Genomic DNA, 15,411 nt, shown 5'->3' with positions numbered 1-15,411 from the left:
AATGCGAAGGGCTACCAGTTTGATACACACTTAAATAAATTGCCAGAAATAGCCAATTTGCTCAATTTACCTTTGAATAGGTAAATCTATATAAAAAAAAAAAAGGGTATTTCTGTCTGTCATTCCGTCGAACATTTTTTTTCCTTTTATGGAAGGTTTTTTGTAGAGAATAAATGATGAAAAAAAAACCACTTAATTGAACGGTTTAAAAGAGGAGAAAACATGAACAAGATGAAAATTAAATTTTGTATCATAGTTTTTCAATTTCGACTCTTCAAAATTCAACCCAAAAAAATGAAGAAAATAACCAGCTAATTCGAATCTTTGTGAAAAAATATAAAAAAAGAATCTACGGAACATCATTAGTAATTTTTCCTGATTAAGATTAATTTTAGAATTTTGATGACATGTTTTAAATAGGTTAAAATCCAATCTGCACTTTGCTAGAATATATAACAAATTGGACCAAGCTATATTTCTAACAAAGACAAATCCTCATTTCTTCTAGATTTTCCAGAACTAAAATTTTAAAAGAAATTCAAAAGACTTTGAAATAAGATTTAAATTGGATTCTACAGATTGTCTAGATTTGCCAGAATATTTTTTATTTTTTTTAAATCATAATAAGTTTGAAGAAATATTTCACAAATATTCTTTGTGGAAAAAACAGAAGCTGAATTGAAGAATTCAATTAAAATGTATTTATTATTCTTTACTATAAAATAAATAAATGTACTTCAACATTGATTTAAATTGTCAGGAAAGAAGAGGAAGGAATTTAAAAGGTATATATGTTTAAAAATCATTTTTAAGGTTGTATTTTTTCTCAAAAATTGTCTTTCTGAAATTTATAAGAAGAAAAGTAAAAAAAAAGTAAATGAATTCATTTAAACAAGTGAAGACCAAGTCTTTAAAATATTTTCTTGGATTTTCAAATTCTATTTGAGTTTTGTCTCTCTTAGAGTTAAAAATGTCGAGCAAAGCGAGACCAGCTTGCTTGTAAATAAATACAATTAAAAAAATAGAGGCAGCTCACTGGTAAGTGCTGCTATTTGAGCTATTTTTAGAACAGGCCAGCGGGCGACTCATCTGGTCCTTACGGCCACCGCGTTGGTGACCCCTGTCCTAAATCCTAAACTGCATTTGTGATGGGACACCAGTAGGGGATTTTATTTTTTTGTTTTTGTTTCATTGCCATGCAAGTTTTATAGTGTTTTATTGCTGTGGATTTTAAATTGCATGTTTTTATATTGTAGGATTTGATTATAGTTTTATTTGCATGTTTTTATATATTAGAATTTGATTGTATTTTGAATTGCACATTTTTACATTTAGAAGTTGATTGTATTTGTAATTGCATGTTTTTAGTCCTCGGGACATTACACATTTGTTTCCCATAGTTAAAAAGTAAAGCATCGGTGGTTGTACCGACATCTAGCGGTCAAAGTTGGAACTGCATCGAAAAATCACCTCCGATCTTTAAGGTCGCTTGGAAAGTAGAGCGTCAGTCCGCTCGGACAATGACACTCAAATGTAGGAGCCTCTTATTTTTCTTGAGAAATACTATATAAAATAATGGCCAAAACATTGAAACAATCGCCTAAAAAAATAGTTTCGTCATTTGATGACAGTCCCATCTCCCGCGCTACTTAAGCGTCCGTTGCGCGTCCAAAGTGCGAAAGTTCCTACGCTTCGTGAAGGCATCACGCGCCTCTCGTCACCGGGCTTGACAAAGTGGCGCTCAGTTGGTCCGAAGCAAGTCTGACATCTCAACTCCGCAGGGGATTACACTTGATTGACGTCTGCCAGAAAAACAACCCGACTTGTTTCCATGGGGACGTTTGGCGTTGGGAGTGGATTGTTGCTGATTGTTTTGCAGCTTCAGAGCAGCTTTATCCAGCCAGCATCGACTTTTGGTAAGTCACAGAAATGATCTTTCACATGCACTTTTCAATGCAATATTTATTTATATTTACACTATATTCTACACGTGCTTAAAAAATATATATATAAATAAATACAAATATATGAAACTATCGTTGCTCATTAAAATTCAATATGTGGAACTACAAAATGTGTTAATTTAAATAATGTATTATAATTAAATGTGTAATAATGTAGTATTGGACACAGTATAACATTGTGTGTTTATTACCTTTACCGCATTGATCAGCTGGGAGAAATCATGTCTTATATATAATGTTATAAGTTAATATTTGACTATATTGTTATAAAACATGTTTTGTACCTGACTGCCTACATACATACATACATACATATATACATACATACATATATGCATACAAACAGTAGGTCAGTTCATTATTGGGCCAAGCAGCATGTGACGCACACACAAAAAACACCCATGGGTGCCCGATGGCCTGCGGGCCTGCTGGCTGGTGTGAAGAATGTGGAGGCTGCCTTCACCCTCTGCTGTGAAGAGCAAAGTGAGTCACTCGCATGACGCTGGCCCATGAGCCAGGCATGTTTGCCACATGGCCCCTTCAAGCACAATGATGCATTCACAGCCCAGACCCGAATGCATGTGAACACACACACACACACACATGCACAAACTACAGACAATTTCCAAAGATGCTTTATAATTTCCGAAAGACAAAACAAATGTACATTCACGTTTCCAGCTTTTAAACGAAATATTCTAATATTTTATGTTTTTGTTGTATGTAAACAGGTTGCCAGTGGGATTAGTTCATACGTCCTCCTGCTCCTTTTCATTCATGATTTATTTCAATTTATCAATAATTGTATTTGATATTGTGAATGAAATAAAACAAACTAAGGTGAGAACTATCCCATCCCTTTAATATTTGTAGAAGTCATTTTGCAGGAATTGCATGTGTTGCTTTTATCAAAAAGTGACTAAATTCATCTCGCAATTCTTACATCCCAAAATCACGACCGAGACTAAATTATTGATGAAGTGTGTCCCTTCCTATGGCAAAACTAAAAAAGATATAATAAATGTTATTTTCAAATTGTACTTATAGTTAAAATATTATTTTAATTCTTACTGTGTGTATATGTATGTGTATATATATATATATATATATATATATATATACATTCATACATATACACACTGTAAGAATGTATGTATATATGCATGTATGTACTACATGTGTGTGTTTATATATATGTATGTATGTATACATATATATATATGTATGTATGTATATGTATATAGAAATATATATAGTGTATATATGTGTATATATCTCTCTCTAGATATATACATGAGTGTATAAATATATGGTGTATTTATATGTATGTATATATATATAATGTGTATACATACATATAGAATATATGTGTGTATATATGTATGCATATTAGTGTATGTATCTATATATGTATATATTTTTCTGTGTACGTATATATTTGTGTATATACAGTATACAAACACAAAAATGTATATATATATGCAAATATTTGTGTATGTATACTTATATATATATATGTGTGTGTATATGTGCATATATGTATGTTTGTACATGTTTGTAGTGTGTATACATGTGTATGGATATATACATATATATGTACATTTATATGTGTATGTATGTACATGTACATCTCTCTTTCTCTGTGTATGTATATATATATACATATATATATATATATATATATATATATATATATGTATGTATGTATGTATGTATATATATATATATATATATATATATATATATATATATATATACACAGTATATATATATTTATATTCTGGCTGTGAATCTTTGGGTGTCCCACGATTTGATTCAATATCGATTCTTGGGGTCACGATTCGATAAAATATCGATTTTTTTCGATTCGATTCTCGATTCAAAAACGATATATTTCCAATTTAAAAGGATTCTGTATTCATTCAATACATAGGATTTCAGCAAGATCTACCCCAGTCTGCTGACATGATAGCAGAGTAGTGGGTTTTCGTAAAAAGCTTTTATAATTGTAAAGGACAATGTTTTATCAACTGATTGCAATAATGTACATTTGTTCTAACTATTAAACGAACCAAAAATATGACTTATTTTATCTTTGTGAAAACATTGGACACAGTGTGTTGTCCAGCTTATGAGATGCCATGCAAGTGTAAGCCACTGTGACACTTTATTTTTATTTATATAAATGTCTAATGATAATGTCAATGAGGGATTTTTAATCACTGCTATGCTGAAATTATAACTAATATTGATACTGTTGTTGATAATATTCATTTTTGTTTCATTACTTTTGGTTTGTTCTGTGTCGTGTTTGTGTCTCCTCTCAATTGCTCTGTTTATTGCAGTTCTGAGTGTTGCTGGCTCAGGTTTGGTTTTGGAATTGGATTGCATTGTTATGGTATTGCTGTGTAGTGGTGGATTGATTTAAAAAAAAAAAAAATAGATTTTTTAAATATTAGAATCGATTCTGAATCGCACAACATAAACGATACGATTCGTATTCGAATCGATTTTTTCCCACACCCCTAATATATATATATATTTATATATATGAGAGCCAACACATATAATAAAACATCACTTACTGAATAAGGTCTGCTGTCATTAGGATGCCGACTGATAGAATATATTTATAGTCCCTTTAAGACAAAATATTACTCATCATCTTCTCAAAGAAAGGGTGGGAAGGTGGAACAAAGCGTTGCTTCGTGTTGTTCTAAATTGGCTGTCAAAGTGTACCAACTTGTTGGAATATATCCTCATCATTCCACTATCCAGGTGAGAGGCATGCTTTATGAGCTAAACAAAAGAAGTGAGGAAACAGCTGACCACTCGATGATGTCAACATTGGTCGCGATAAATAGTTTGTCTTCGTTAGCGCTTATAATAACAATATCACTAACACTTGGTTAACATTCGAGGTAAGAAATGTAAATAGAGTGTTGTTGGCGCTTTTTGGATGGTTACTTATTGGATTTTATGGGCGAAATAGAGAACTTCCCATCGGTTCTGCTGCAAACAGACTTTTATATACGTTTATTTATGAGTTAGAATGCTTTTTTTTACTTTTTATAAATACATCCGTCATGTCTTTCATGACGATTGTGGAAATTCTCCTTTAGGTTACTTGTACCAAATATGCTGCCTTGCGAGTTTAAGTGACTTTTAAAGATTCAAAATAAAAGGATTTATATAATGTTTTTGAGAGTTGCCAGATATTTACCATTACAAATACTTATTTTCCATATTTACATGGCTGCAATGAAGCAATACCTCACAACAAACATGAAAAGTCTAACAGATGACTCTTCATTCACAATTGAAGTTAAAAAGTGGCTTTAGAGCAATCAAAGCTGCTCACACGGTCAATAAGGTGGACGCCATTATTGACATGTCAACTTAATGTGTATTATATTTATCCATGAGGACATTTTGTTGTAAAGTGTGTTAAAATCATGGTTGTTTTTACAAATAATGACGGATGTGAACAAGAGCATGTATTGTCTTTGTGTTATGATGTAAAGGAGAGGTGTGGTTGTATTGTTTAATAAGAATGTGGAAATAAAAGGGTATATTATGACTTTTCTTAATTTGATTACATGCTATAGTGTAGTTTTAATGTTATAATTGTATTGCATGATTTTTGTATATCTTAATTTAGATAGCCAGGGACTGCAGATGGAAATGAGCTATTTAGCTATAATCTGGTGCAGAACATACACTATAGCGCTAAAAAGAATTTGGCCACCCATTGAAATGATCAGAATCAGGTGTCCTAATCACTTGTGTAAAGAGTCTTGCACTTAGGCATGGAGAATGTTTCTCCAAACATTCCGTGAAAGAATGGGCTGCTCTCAGGAGCTCAGCGATTGCCAGCGTCTTCCAACATGACTGTGCGCCAGTGCACAAAGCAAGGTCCATAAAGACATGAATGACAGAGTCTGGTGTGGAGGAATTTGACTGGCCTGCACAGAGTCCTAACCTGAACCTTATAGAACACCTGAGAGCCAGGCCTTCTCCACCAACATCGGTGTGTGACCTCACCAATGCACTTTAGGAAGAATGGTCGAAAATTCCTATAAACACACCTTGTGGACAGCCCTTCCAAGAAGAGTTGAAGCTGTAATAGCTGCATATTGAACCCTATGGGTTAGGAATGGGATGGCACTTCAAGTTCATATGTGAGTCAAGGCAGGTGGCCAAATACTTTTTTGTCTTTAAGCTTGATGTCTCTGTGCATTGTCCCTTCAAATAAAGACTAAACTAAACTTGATTAAAATGCGATCGTTTGTGTTCGTGTTTGGACTCTCAGACTTGAGCGGCCGTGACGCACGGTCCCAATCCACCGCGGAAAAAAACGCTCATGGGCTCCCCGAGAAGAGGACCAGGGGGAGGAAGTGGACTTCCAGGCCCAGGTCCGAGAGCCCGGGCTGGACTGCGGACCCCAGAGGCCTCTACAGGGACCAGCACAGGCCTGAGGACTTGGACCCGGACCTGCTGCTGGAGGAAGGCCACGACAACTCCACGCAGATTGTGGTGAGGCTGCAGACCGCTCGATATCATCATTAGTGTGGTTGTTGTTGTTGTTGTTGTTGTTGTCCCTAGAAAGTAGGTCGGGAAAAAGTAACCCTCCTTATTTGGGACAGAACATGGACCATGCATATTACACGTCCACTATTTTCGGCCCGGGAGACGTCGGCGGCCCAGACGTGTGGGTCAACACCGAGGAGAAGGACGGGGACATGTGGAAAGCTCACGGCTTCCTGTCCAGCACGCACCGCCAAGCCGAGGTGAGCCAGTGTGCAAATATGACATATATTTCTTACAATTGCAATTTGATGCGAGTCACGGAGGATATTCGTCTCTGCTTCCAGAGAGTCAACCTTTCCTTTGACTTTCCTTTCTACGGCCACGCGCTGAAGGAAGTCACCGTGGCAACTGGAGGCGAGTCTATGATACAAAGTCTACGCTACTAAGTCTATACTCGATGACTTTGTGGTGACTAGTGCTGATGCGTACAAACACAGGCGTCAATATTGTGACTTCGTTCTCTTCTCCGCAGGCTTTATCTACACGGGCGATATAATCCACCGCATGCTGACCGCCACGCAGTACATTGCCCCGCTCATGGCCAACTTTGACCCCAGTCTGTCCAAGGACTCCTCTGTCTTTTACTTTGACAACGGTAACAAACACACTCCTGCTTTCTTGCCTTTTTGTTGTTGGAATATGCGACGGGACTCGAACCTGGGTAGGTATTGTTGCGTTTTGGACCTGTTCTTCCTTCGGTCAACGCCCCCAGGTTCTTTTATGACACATAAGCTGGTTTTAAATCAATCAGAGACAGAGGTTGCTCATTTTGATATTTTATTACCAAAGCGCCTTGGGAGATCAATCTGGATACAACATTTCAAAGGCACTAATCCTAAAATGACAGTTTCTCCCTCCTCACTCACTCCCTACCTTGGACAGTTGAGATAACAGATTGTTATGGCTTCATTCCAACATTCCAAATTCAAGGTCTATGTAAAAGGCTCACACTTTAGCTGTTCTAAAATCTGATGAGGAAATAAAAAGACAACCAAATCCAACTTTTGCCGACTTTTCCCAATTTTTTCCCCCCTCTCCCCCTTGGGACTTTGCTGGGTACGTTTTGGACATTTTGGCATACAGTTGTGATCAAAATTATTCAACCCCCACACAATTTTGGTGTTTTAGCAAGTTGGACATTTATTCCGTATTTTGTTTATAGTCATATCAAATAAAGATGTGTCAAATAGACAAATGCAACTTAAATTGTAACACTGTATTTTACAAAATACCCAAAAAAGGAAAATTTTCTTAATATCTCATTGACAAAATGATTCAACCCCCTGGTTACATGCATCTTTAGTACTTAGTAGAACAACCTTTGGCAGTAATGACATCCTTCAAACGTGATCCATAACCGGACACAAGCTTCTTGCAAGCATCTACAGGTATTTTAGCCCATTCCTCTTGGGCAAAGGCCTCCAGTTCATTCATATTCTTGGGCTTGTGTGCTGCAACTGCCTTCTTCAAGTCCCACCACAGCTTTTCTAGAGGATTTAGGTCTGGCGACTGTGAAGGCCATTCCAGAGTCCTCCAGCCCTTCTTCTGCAACCACTCTGATGTATGCTTGGGATCGTTGTCCTGTTGGAAGGTCCAACGTCTCCCAAGCCTCAGCTTCGTCACTGACTTCATGACATTTGCAGCTAATATATCCTGCTAGGAAATAGAATTCATAATGCCTTGAAGGCGAAATAGAATTAATAATGCCTTAAATTGGCTGGAGAGTCCCGATACCTGAGGCAGAGAAACAGCCCCAGAGCATGATTGACCCCCCACCATGCTTAACAGTAGGCGAGGTGTTCTTCTCTTTGTAAGCTTCATTTTTTCTCCTCCAGACATAACGTTGATTCATAGGCCCACAGAGTTCCACTTTTGTCTCATCACTCCATAGAACAGTTTCCCCAAAAATTTGGGGTTTGTCCAGATGATTTTTGGCATACTGGAGTCTATTTTTCTTGTGCCTGGTAGTCAGAAGTGGGGTGCCCCTGGGAGTTCTGGCATGGAGGCCTTCATCTCGTAGTGCGCCCCTTATATTGTCTGGGACAAAACCTGCGTTCCCCCGTCTGCAATGTCCTGTTGTAGTTCCTCAGCTGTTACCCGGGGGTTTTTCACACAGCATCCTCTTTCTACCACGCCCAGGTAGTGTTTCCACTGTGCCTTTAGCTTTAAACTTGCGAATTATGCTCCCAACTGTGTCTCTTGGAATGTGTAATGTCTTTGCTATTTTCTTATATCCATATCCTTTCTTATGAAGAGAAATGACCTCCTCTATTGACTTCTTTGACCACTCCCTGGACTTCACCATGTTGCAAATACACCATTGACCATCTACAAGAAGCTGAGTGTCACAGTCTTTTTCAATCAGTTTAATTGTTGCTCGTTATGGTTCTAATCACATCTACCTGATTGAAAAGACCTTATTCAAATTCTGTTCTTAAGAGTTATGATCTTCAAGGGGTTGAATAATTTTGTCTATGAGATATTAAGAGAAATGACACTGGTATGTTACAAAATATAATGTAATTCAAGATGCATTTGTCTATTTAATGCATCTTTATTTGATATGACTATAAACAAAATACGGAATAAATGTCCTACTTGCTAAAACACCCAAATTGTGTGGGGGTTGAATAATTTTGATCACAACTGTACTTGTCAACCCTCTTGATTTTCCCGGGAGACTCCCGAATTTTAGTGCAAATCTCCTGGGACCACCAATCTCCCAAATTTCTCCCGATATCCACCCGGACAACATTATTGGCGGCATGCCTTAAGATGGATAGGTCTTTATTGTCATTGCACAAGTACAGAGAAACTTGGTTTTCAGCCCAAACCCGTTCAAGACTAGACGGACAAACAGTGTACTGCAGGAGTCCCCAAACTTTTTGACCCGGGGGCCGCATTGGGTTAAAACAATTTGGCCAGGAGCCGGGCTATAAATAAACATACATTCATATATGCAGATTAGACAAACTGCCTTTTCCTTACACTGAACAAAAAAAAGTCATATGTCCACTGAATTTTAAAAATTCTAACGTTTTCGCCATTTTTTTCCCTTGTGCACTTATTTACTGAAAGAGATCAAAGTTGCCTTACACCATGGATGTCAAACTCTGGCCCGCCCTGTAATTAAATGTGGCCCATGAGGCAATATCAAATTAACATTATTATATTATACAGCGGCATTCACCGCTAATACTCATACTTGCCAACCCTCCCGATTTTCCCGGAAAACTCCTGAATTTCAGTACCACTCCCGAAAATCTCCCGGGGCAACCATTAGCCCAAATTTCTCCCGATTTCCATCCGGACAACAATATTGGGGGCGTGCCTTAAAGGCACTGCCTTTAGCATCTTCTACAACCTGTCGTTGCGTCTTCTTTTCCTCCTTATTAACAGTCACATAATATATGCGGCTTTAAAACACACACACAAGTGAATGCAAAGCATACTTGGTCAACAGCCATACAGGTCACACTGAGGGTGGCCGTATAAACAACTTTAACACTGTTACACGGCATAACTCGGTTGGTAGAGCGGCCGTGCCAGCAACTTGAGGGTTGCAGGTTCAATTCCCGCTTCCGCCATCCTAGTCACTGCCGTTGTGTCCTTGGGCAAGACACTTTACCCACCGTGCTCCCAGTGCCACCCACACTGGTTTAAATGTAACTTAGATATTGGGTTTCACTATGTAAAGCGCTTTGAGTCACTAGAGAAAAAGCGCTATATAAATTTAATTCACTTCACTTCTCTACAAATATGCGCCACACTGTGAACCCACACCAAACGAGAATGACACACACATTTCGGGAGAACATCCGCACCGTAACCACAACAAACCGAATAAATAGGAACAGCGTGGCGCAGTGGAAGAGTGGCCGTGCGCAACCGGAGGGGCCCCGGTTCAAATCCCACCTGGTTAGCGCCTTGCATGGCAGCTCCCTCCATCAGTGTGTGAATGTGTGTGTGAATGGGTAAATGTGGAAGTAGTGTCAAAGCGCTTTGAGTACCTTGAAGGTAGAAAAGCGCTATACAAGTACAACCCATTTATCATTTAAATACCCAGAACCCCTTGCAGCACTAACTCTTCCGGGATGCTACAATATACACCCCCGCCACCTCATTATTTTATTTTCAAATTTATCAGCCTGTGGGAAAAGTTAATGTTGATATTTACCTCAGAAGGCTGCAAATAGAAAAGAGGCATTACATGTTTTATTTAAATTTTATTTCATATACCATTGATGTTTTTTCGTTTGTTTTTTGAAAGTTGATTTTGCATTATTAAGTTATATAAGCGTTGCTTGTTCCATATTCAGTGTTAAAGCAAATCAGTGTAGCAAACTGAGCAATAATTCAAGTTTAATTCACGCACTTTCTCAAGGCTTGAATGTTTGATTCATTCATTGTTATTTTATTTTCAATATTATTATCCCTGGAAAAAGATCATTTTGATATTTACCTCAGAAGGCTGCAAATAGAAAAGAGGCATTCAAGTTTTATTTGATATGCCATTGATTTGTATTTATTATTAGAAACTGGATTTTGCATGTCACTATAGTTATATAAGCCTTGCTTGTTCAATTTTCAATGCAAAACTTGTTTGGGTCCCAATAAAAAAAGTTAATTTGTTCAACCTCGGCCCGCGGCTTTGTTTCGTTTAAAATTTTGGCCCACTCTGTATTTGAGTTTGACACCCCTGCCTTACACGCTCGCCCGACACTGCGGCGCAAGCGTGATGACATCATGTTATTCATGGGAAAATGCATTTTTAGACAGTAAGATTCGCCTTAGCGATTAGGAGACCCCGAGAGTAACGAGCGGTAGAAAATGGATTGATGGATGCGCTAGAAAAGACAGATTAAAACAATAATTAAAAAAAATAAATTCAATAAAAATTACAAATGTTTACTCCGGACTACCCGCGGGCCGGATTTTTGACACTGGAGGGTCGTATCTGGCCCGCGGGCCGTAGTTTGGGGACCTCTGGTGTACAGGGTTACAGAACAGGAACGCTGATGGGTCGCCACAAGGTGCCCCGAAAAAGATGGGGAAAAAGGTCAAACGCTGGGGAAGAATGAGTAAAAATGTACAATCTGGAGTGGGAAAAAAACTTCCAAAGCACATGTACATATTACAACGTACATTTCCAGATATCTGGCAACAGAGGGAAGGGAGTGCGGGGTCATGGTGGCAGGCCGCAGCTCTCAGGCGCTGACTATCATTTCATCACCCCTATGGGATTTGCGTCGAGGGCGTTGGGTTGGGGGTTGGGGGTTTATGTGTGGCGTATATTTTTTTGGGATGCATGTGTGTGTGTAAGCCTGCAGCGTGTCTCTGTTCCACAGCCTTGATCTTGTGCAGTCGCTAGTCCAAAGTCAACAACAACAGGTGTGTGTCCATGTGAGACAAAAAGGGAGTTTGTCGTAACTTCGCTGCACTGTCCTTCCGGAGAGTCTCCAAACAAGGGAAACAATCCAAGTTAGAATGTTTTGTATGCGAGTGAAAATAAAATTTGGTCCTCAGAAATCCAGTTCCCACGTCCGCTTTTCCTCCAATATGCAGCTTTCACACACCCAAGTGAATGCAAGGCATACTTGGTCAACAGCCATACAGGTCACACTGAGGGTGGCCGTATTAACAACTTTAACACTGTTACAAATGGGGCGGTATAGCTCGGTTGGTAGAGCAGCCGTGCCAGCAACTTGAGGGTTGCAGGTTCGATCCCCGCTCACACCAACCTAGTCACTGCCGTTGTGTCCTTGGGCAAGACACTTTACCCACCTGCTCCCAGTGCCACCCACACTGGTTTATATGTAACTTAGATATTGGGTTTCACTATGTAAAGCGCTTTGAGTCACTAGAGAAAAAGCGCTATATAAATACAATTCACTTCACTTCACTACAAATATGCGCCACACTGTGAACCCACACCAAACAAGAATGACAAACACATTTCTGGAGAACATCCGCACCGTAACACAACAGAAACACAACAGAACGAATACCCTGAAACCCTTGCAGCACTAACTCTTCCGGGACACTACAATATACTGCCCCGCTACCACCAAACCCCAACCTCCCGCCCCATCTCCCGACTTCGGAGGTCTCAAGGTTGGCAAGTATGCATTTTGGGCATCGTGGGACTCGAACCCAGTGTGATGTTCAAGTCACACAAGTCCCGCCGCCGGTCGCACAAGTCCCGGGATGCCCGAAATGTCCAAAACGCGCTCAGCAAAGTCCCACGGGAAAGCGGGGAGAAAAGTCAGCAAAAGTCCCAAAAATGTTCAAAATACCTACCCAGGTTCATAATTACAATATTCATGATGATTCGATATTTGTATTATTATGGTATTTCTAATTGGTATACATATTGTTTATATGGTGGCCTGAAGTTTAAAACACGTTTACATTTGATAAAACAAATTGCAATTACACAAACCCAAAAAAACGACAGAATGAACATAAACAAAAATCCAAAAAACGTACAATTTCAGAAACCAGACAGGGATGACTGCTAAGTTAAGCCATCATTTTATTCATGTCCCTATGTTCTTATTCTCTCCTTTCAATAAACACAATAGAATACTATTAAATATTAGTCCATTTGTTCAACAGGTCTTTTTCTGAAATTGTGCAAAACCCAAAAGTGCATCCATGCATTCACTGTTTTTCATGTTTTTTTTTTTTATCGTAAGGCACGGCCCTGGTGGTGCAGTGGACCGGCCTCCACCTGCAGGACAATGTCCAATCAGGCACGTTCACCTTCCAAGCTGCTCTGCACAGCGACGGACGCATTGTGTTTACCTACAAAGAGGTCACCTACCCTCACCTTCTATACTTTGAGAATATTTTTATTTATTTTTATTTTTTTTTCCTGTTCCAGATTCCTGTTGACATCAGCGACATCAGCCGTGAGAATCATCCCGTCAAAGTCGGCCTGTCGGACGCGTTTGTGGTGCTTCATAACATAGAGCAGATTCCCAGTGAGTGGAGCTTCATGACCTCCTTTTAGCCACTTTTTTTATACTCCGTTTGTTTGTTGCTAATCAAGCAGAACCATGACTGCAATCATTATTATTATCCTGGCAGACGTTCGACGAAGGACCATCTATGAGTACCACAAAGTGGACTTTTTAAAGTCCAAAATCTGCAATGGTACCACTGTAGAGATGATACCTCTCCCAAGTAAGTGCACTAAGCTAGAAAATATTTGCTCCTCTCACTTTTCTTGGCAAATGCTCTTATTCATCAAGTACCTTGGGATATGACTTTAATCGGCTCTGTGACGCAGCCCCTACTTTGGCAAACTCATATTGTGAAACCGCATCGGACAAACTTTTTGCCATGTGCAGTTGAATGACGTTTCATGAAAGCGGAGTGTGAGCGCGCGTCTTTGAAAGCAGTGCCTGTTGCCAAGCATGTTCTATTCATCTTGTATCGACTGTATTTTAAAGTCCTACTGAAAGCCACTACTACCGACCACGCAGTCTGATAGTTTATATATCAATGATGAAATATTAACATTGCAACACATGCCAATACGGCCTTTTTAGTTTACTAAATTGCAATTTTAAATTTCCCGCGAAACGTCGTGTTGAAAACATCCCTGTATGATGACGCGTGCGTTTGACGTCTCGGGTTGTAGCGGACACTATTTTCCAACCCGATCCAAGCTATAAGTAGTCTTCTTTAATCGCATAATTCCACAGTATTCTGGACATCTGTGTTGCTGAATCTTTTGCAATTTGTTCCATTAATAATGGAGACGTCAAAGTAGAAAGATGGAGGTGGGAAGCTTTTAGCCTTTAGCCACAAAAACACAGCCGGTGTTTTATTGTTTAAAATTCCTGAAGAAGAAGCTTTACTATGGATCAGAGCGGTCAAGCGAACATGGATCCCGACTACATGTCAACCGGCAGTTCTCGCTGAGAAAATTGTGGTAATAAGTCGCCTCTTACCGGAGACATCAGCGGAGCTTCCGTCCTGCTGCAGCTACCATGACTTCCCTCAGAGACTCTGGCGTTAACCACATTCCTCCGATTTTCAGGTACTATTTAATCTCACTAAAACACTAGCAACACAATAAGCAGATAAGGGATTTTCCAGAATTATCCTAGTAAATGTGTCTAATAACATCTGAATCGCTCCCACTGCAATTGCCTTTTTTTTCTAGTCCTTCACTCTAAATTTCCTCATCCAAAAATCTTTCATCTTTTCTCAAATTAATGGGAAAATTGTCGCTTTCTCGGTCCGAATCGCTCTCGCTGCTGGTGGCCATGATTGTAAAAAATGTTCAGATGTGAAGAGCTCTACAACCCGTGACGTCACGCGCACATCGTCTGCTACTTCCGGTACAGGCAAGGCTTCTTTATTAGCGACCAAAAGTTGCGAACTTTATCGTCGATGTTTTCTTCTAAATCCTTTCAGCAAAAATATGGCAATATCGCGAAATGATGAAGTATGACACATAGAATGGAGCTGCTATCCCCGTTTAAATAAGAAAATCTCATTTCAGTAGGCTTTTAACATACTCTATCACTTCCTGGTTTGGTGACCTCAGTGTGGCCAAGGTTTGCCAAAAGACCATAGGCACTACCTTGAACCCCCTGATCCAGATCTATCAGGCCAGAGTCATCCAGAAGGCAAATGCCATTCTGGTCAACCCTCAGCACCCTCTCTTCTTAGAGTTTAGACTCTTGCCCCCAGGATGCAGTCCCCTCCAAGGTTTCTCATTGTCATCCCATTGGGTTGAGTTTTTTTTATGGCCCTGATGTTGGATCTGTGGCTTGCGCAGCCCTTTGAGACACTGGTGATTTAGGGCTATATAAGTAAACATTGATTGATTGATTTAGGG

General features: G+C 39.2%; 1 protein-coding gene across 2 annotated transcripts in view; it reads left to right on the top strand.

Annotated features, from left to right (window-relative positions):
* Positions 1-1,327: 1,327 nt before the first annotated feature.
* LOC133568881 (plexin domain-containing protein 2-like) overlaps positions 1,328-15,411 on the top strand; it is a 34,407-nt gene continuing 20,323 nt past the window's right edge. The window contains exons 1-8 of one of the 2 annotated variants that reach the window (XM_061921074.1): positions 1,331-1,916; positions 6,277-6,500; positions 6,611-6,754; positions 6,839-6,908; positions 7,027-7,149; positions 13,253-13,371; positions 13,441-13,540; positions 13,647-13,742. In XM_061921074.1, the coding sequence (XP_061777058.1) occupies positions 1,832-1,916; positions 6,277-6,500; positions 6,611-6,754; positions 6,839-6,908; positions 7,027-7,149; positions 13,253-13,371; positions 13,441-13,540; positions 13,647-13,742 (961 nt within the window). In that variant the 5' untranslated portion in view covers positions 1,331-1,831. Of the gene's footprint in view, positions 1,917-6,276; positions 6,501-6,610; positions 6,755-6,838; positions 6,909-7,026; positions 7,150-13,252; positions 13,541-13,646; positions 13,743-15,411 lie in introns of both variants that reach the window. The other variant, XM_061921073.1, reaches the window with a different exon arrangement.

The sequence above is a fragment of the Nerophis ophidion genome, linkage group LG14 (genome assembly GCF_033978795.1).
Source record: "Nerophis ophidion isolate RoL-2023_Sa linkage group LG14, RoL_Noph_v1.0, whole genome shotgun sequence".
In the NCBI taxonomy this organism is placed as follows: Eukaryota; Metazoa; Chordata; class Actinopteri; order Syngnathiformes; family Syngnathidae; genus Nerophis; species Nerophis ophidion.
Note: the sequence above shows the minus strand (reverse complement) of the source record. Positions and strands in the feature narration are given on the sequence as shown.